Source organism: Branchiostoma belcheri, unplaced genomic scaffold (assembly GCF_001625305.1).
Source record: "Branchiostoma belcheri isolate BF01 breed outbred unplaced genomic scaffold, Haploidv18h27 scaffold1225, whole genome shotgun sequence".
Taxonomy (NCBI): Eukaryota; Metazoa; Chordata; class Leptocardii; order Amphioxiformes; family Branchiostomatidae; genus Branchiostoma; species Branchiostoma belcheri.
The window spans coordinates 1-4,488 of record NW_017802631.1 but is presented as its reverse complement, the minus strand read 5'-3'; the positions used below and the strand labels follow the sequence as shown (position 1 = coordinate 4,488).

Here is a 4,488-nt window from a genome sequence, read left to right as displayed (position 1 = left end):
GACAGCGTACTCACAAGTGGGTCGGACAAAACTTGTATATATGGTAACAAGATCTTCTCTAGTAACTCCGAAAGATTTGAGTCTTCTAAGAAGAAAAGACCTCTGGCTTCCTTTCTTGGCCATGTGGTCCACCTGGGTGTTTCATTTTAGGTCAGCTTGTATATGGAGCCCCAGGAGTTTAGCTACTTGAACTTGTACTAGGGGTAGTTGTCAATTTTAAGGTCCCATTCGTGAGTTTTTGTTAACTATAGCCGCCTATGGCAAAATACGTAACTTTACATAGGCCAAAACCCAATAATTTGAATGACAGCCATCTAGTCTATCCAATCAATTTTGAGTCACAATGGCCCTACATTACGTCAAAAAATTCCCAACCAGATCTAACCCAACAATCTCTTTTTATTTATTTATAAACTGCACTTGGCCACTCTCCGCCAGAGGTCCTCCAGCGCTGCTACCTCCTGACCGCATTACCCATCACAACAGCGTGTAAACATCCGACCTGTCGCGCGGATGTCAACACTTACCCACTAATTTTAGCACATACAAACAACCTCTCATATCACAAGCGATTTACGCCAACTGACTTAGCTAAAATGCAATTTCTGGCGGATATAAACACACATCCATACACGCATTTAATTTTTAGTACGATCTACTTGAGAGTACCCACGCGGAAGAATACCGGAATGAGACCTTTAGTGAGGGTAGTGGTGGCACAGTTTTTGAGAAGTGCAGAAACATCACCTTGCATTTGCGAGGGTAGGTAGGTAGGTAGTTCGGTAGGTAGGTAGGTAGTTCGGTAGGTAGGTGGGCAAGGCGTGGGGAGGGCGCTGTTGACGCCTGCATGACCCTCAAAAGGTTAAAGGTCATGGGGCATAGAGAAGTCATAAAGAAGTGAAATTTTGTTTTGGGTGTAACTATTGTTCTTTTGTTAGTATATTGATGACGAAATTGTTTACAAGGTAAGTGGGGATTAGAAAAGGATGAGAAGGAACCCTGTAAAAGGTAAAGCACACACAAAAAACATTGTAAGTTACACTACAATGACTATGTACAACGCAAACCTGTCTATATTAGCAACCGCTAATATTACTATCTAGTTGTGAATTTGTAATTACAGTTTTGGGGTATCTGATTTTGTTCTTGAGGTATTTGTGACCATAAGGTCATTAACCCCATGGCAATATGACCATAAAGTCATTGACCCCATGCATTGGAGCAAAGGGTTTTAGTAGAACTGTCTTCTTACTGAAGTTCCATATTTAGTTCTCTTATTGACTCTCACTCACTCACGCACTCACTGTCCGGTTTATCGTCTGTTGTTCCCCGTCTTCCGAGGGTTTAAGACGTGACTCTGTGGCATCAAATTGCAGATTATGTAATACTATGTTGATTTGTCTGAAAAGTGTATGCATCATCATTTTGTTAGAAAATCATCAAAGTTATGGTTCATTTTGTGCTACAGATGAGGCTGGAAAGGGAGGATCTGGTGAAGTTGTTCTCTGCATCCACGGATTTCCTTCTTCCAGCCATGACTGGATCAAGGTGTGTTAATTCTGGACAGATATTCTTACCAACTGCATAGTATTACATACATTGTACATGACCATGGTTAGTTTTGAAATTATACAGTATCTGTATTCAGTACAGCCAGTAAAACCGGCTGTATATCCGCAATACACCAGCTTCGCAGGCACGCGATGCGGCATCAGCTAGCTATATTACACCAAACGACCTCTTACACCTAATCTTTGCACATCTAAGTGCAGGAGTTGTTTGCTATGCTGCTGGACTATAATCAAAGCTTTCTAGTGATGATTATCAGCCCCAACTGTGTTCGGTGAAGAGGGGAGCATCAGAGAGCCTTGATCAATGTAAGGTTAATGTTACTACACCACTTGTCCTATGGAAAAGTCTTTTTCAGAAGCATGGACAATTGAAATGGCAGTAACTGTTGAAATATCAATAATTAAAGCATCAGCAGTTCAAATTTAAAAGACACTTCTTTCTGTTTTTGCCACAGGTGTGGGGAGGACTGCAGGGAAGATTTGGCCGCATCATCGCCTCAGATTTACTGGGCTTTGGATTCAGTGACAAACCAGTAAGTACAAAACACTTAATCTACAAAACATGGACAAGACTCACTCTACAAACTATTGTCTCACAAAAGACACCACATCATATTTTGTCTGAGCCAGACCTCTTCCCTCATGACTTCAATAAAAAGTGGGTAGCTGGCTAATTTGAATTTTCATGAATAAGTAAAGGCTAAAAGTAACTAACAAACAAACAATCCATGTTACCAAAATAGAGGCTGATTTGGTATTTTTGACTCCAGTAGACTGAGTCACTCTCTCACTCACTATCTGGTTTAGCATATGTTGTTCCCCGACCTCCAAGGGTTGGACGTGCTTGCACAGCAATACTGTGGCTTAATTGCTTGATGGCAGCGTTTCACTTGCCTCTATCCTTTGGTTTAACATACCGGGTATGTAGGTTCAGGTTTAGGAAGCCCTCCCTTACATTTTCCATTCCTTTCTAGGCCATTTGTCACTGCCCATTTTTGGAGGTGGCCATACCATCTTAGCCGGTTAGATCTAACTAATATGGTATACTTCATATTCCAGTTAGACCACAACTACAGCATCTTTGAGCAGGCCTCCATCCTGGAGAGGTTACTTGAGACGCTGGAAGTTAAGGAGGTACACGTCTTGTCACACGACTACGGAGACACCGTAGCCCTGGAGCTCCTCAGGAGGTTTCTTGACCGCCAAAAGTCGCCTGAGAAAGACGCCGCTCACCTGCAGATCAGGAGCGTCTGTCTGATGAATGGAGGTGAGAACTGCCAGCTGTCTGGCCCCCATAGCATGCCAAAAACTGGGGGTCTTCAGGGTCTTCAGCAGCCTTTATGTGCTATTTTCTGATTGCATATAGACAACATAGCCGGCCTGGTTGAATTACCCCCGTTTTTTGAGCCAATCAGAAAACAGCCGAAGACCACCAAACCCCCAGTTCTATAAGCCTTCTACAGAGTCTACCAGCTGTGGTGGAAGTTATTCATTTAAAATGTGATTTGAAAAAACATAACTATATTATAGTTCTGCTAGGTCACAAATATCTGCCACCCAGAAAATATGCATCCAAAAAGACCTCCAACTCAACATACCCTGTAAAATGCACTCCAGGACCTGCATAATTAACCTATCTGGGAGGGTGCTGGACTAGAGATTTCTCAGACACACTGTTTATCAAAGTAGTGGATATGTATTGTATGTAACCCAGTGGATATATGACAGAAGAAGAAGAACTTTATTGCGCAACAGATGTAGCAGGTACAACGTATGGCAAAATGATACATACATAGTTTGTGGTGTTAAAATACACATATGGTGGTGTTGAGAATATCTAACAGTTCTACTAACTGTAATAGGAATCTGGTCTGCTTCATGAAGGTTAGTTGATTTCTGGTAGCCATGCAAAACTGATACTTGGGGGTTTGTTTTTTTGCCCACATTTTTATGTACAGATTATGTATTTAAACATGTGACATGCAGATAGACATATCCACATTATAATTCATTCAGAGACCAGGAGACAAGATTGGATTGAGATTTTTAAATTAATGTTTTGTTTCAGGTTTTCTTCCTGAGACCATCACCTTTCAGTGGGGCCAATATGTATGTATTTTGTAATCCTTATTTCTACTCAGCATTCAATTTGATCTGTTAGCTCTATTGTGTTTTTTATTGGGTCTTAGAAAGAACAAAGCAAAGCATCATTTTGAAGGGGTCTAACATAATAACAACAACACATTTTATCTAGCTACTTGTGCATAGAAATTTTCAATCTATTCTTTGTGTATTTTGATTCTGCAGAATTACTTATTTTGGGGAAATGCATTCAATTTCAGCTTCTCACAACTTCACTGGGACCCTACTTATCCAGATTGGGCAACTTCTACACTTTTAGAGGAGGGTTAGTACAGTAGCTCATACATTGTGGCTCAGCAAATGATATAGACAAAGTCTCAACAAATAACTGTAAAACACAAAAATGATTAGTTGTCATTGTAAAAGGCAATGCGGTCATGTGATGGTCATATATAACTTTTAATGAGTACAAAAAAGGTATACTAAATATATCAAAGAAATTTAGACCTCATAACCAGTAGTATAACTTATACATTCATTCATCCATGTGAATGTATGGTAGCTCATTTGTGACATTTGTATCCACTTGTATGAATGTAAGTCCAATTATATCCATTTGTTTGTCTGTAGGTATAGTTTTAGAAGGCCTTTTGAAAGTTGATGTGGATCTTTTTTTTGTACTGTCAATGAAGAGATTTTTGTTACTGTTAGTGTCGGCAAGGTGTACGGTCCCAACACCAAACCTTCTCCTGATGAGGTCAACGACCTCTGGGCACTGATGAGATGGAATGATGGCAACCTGGCACTAGGAAGGTCTGTTTGTTTGTTTGTTTGT

At 40.4% G+C, this 4,488-nt stretch overlaps 1 protein-coding gene across 1 annotated transcript; it reads left to right on the top strand.

Moving 5' to 3' along the window:
- Window positions 1–981: 981 nt before the first annotated feature.
- On the top strand, window positions 982–4,466 carry LOC109463153 (mesoderm-specific transcript homolog protein-like; the record flags this gene model as incomplete). Its single annotated transcript, XM_019759869.1, has 7 exons — window positions 982–1,008; window positions 1,469–1,548; window positions 2,027–2,104; window positions 2,631–2,838; window positions 3,640–3,680; window positions 3,914–3,978; window positions 4,365–4,466. Coding segments are annotated over exons 1-7 (596 nt in total), but the record flags the coding sequence as incomplete, so codon positions are not given.
- Between the last annotated feature and the right edge of the window lie 22 nt (window positions 4,467–4,488).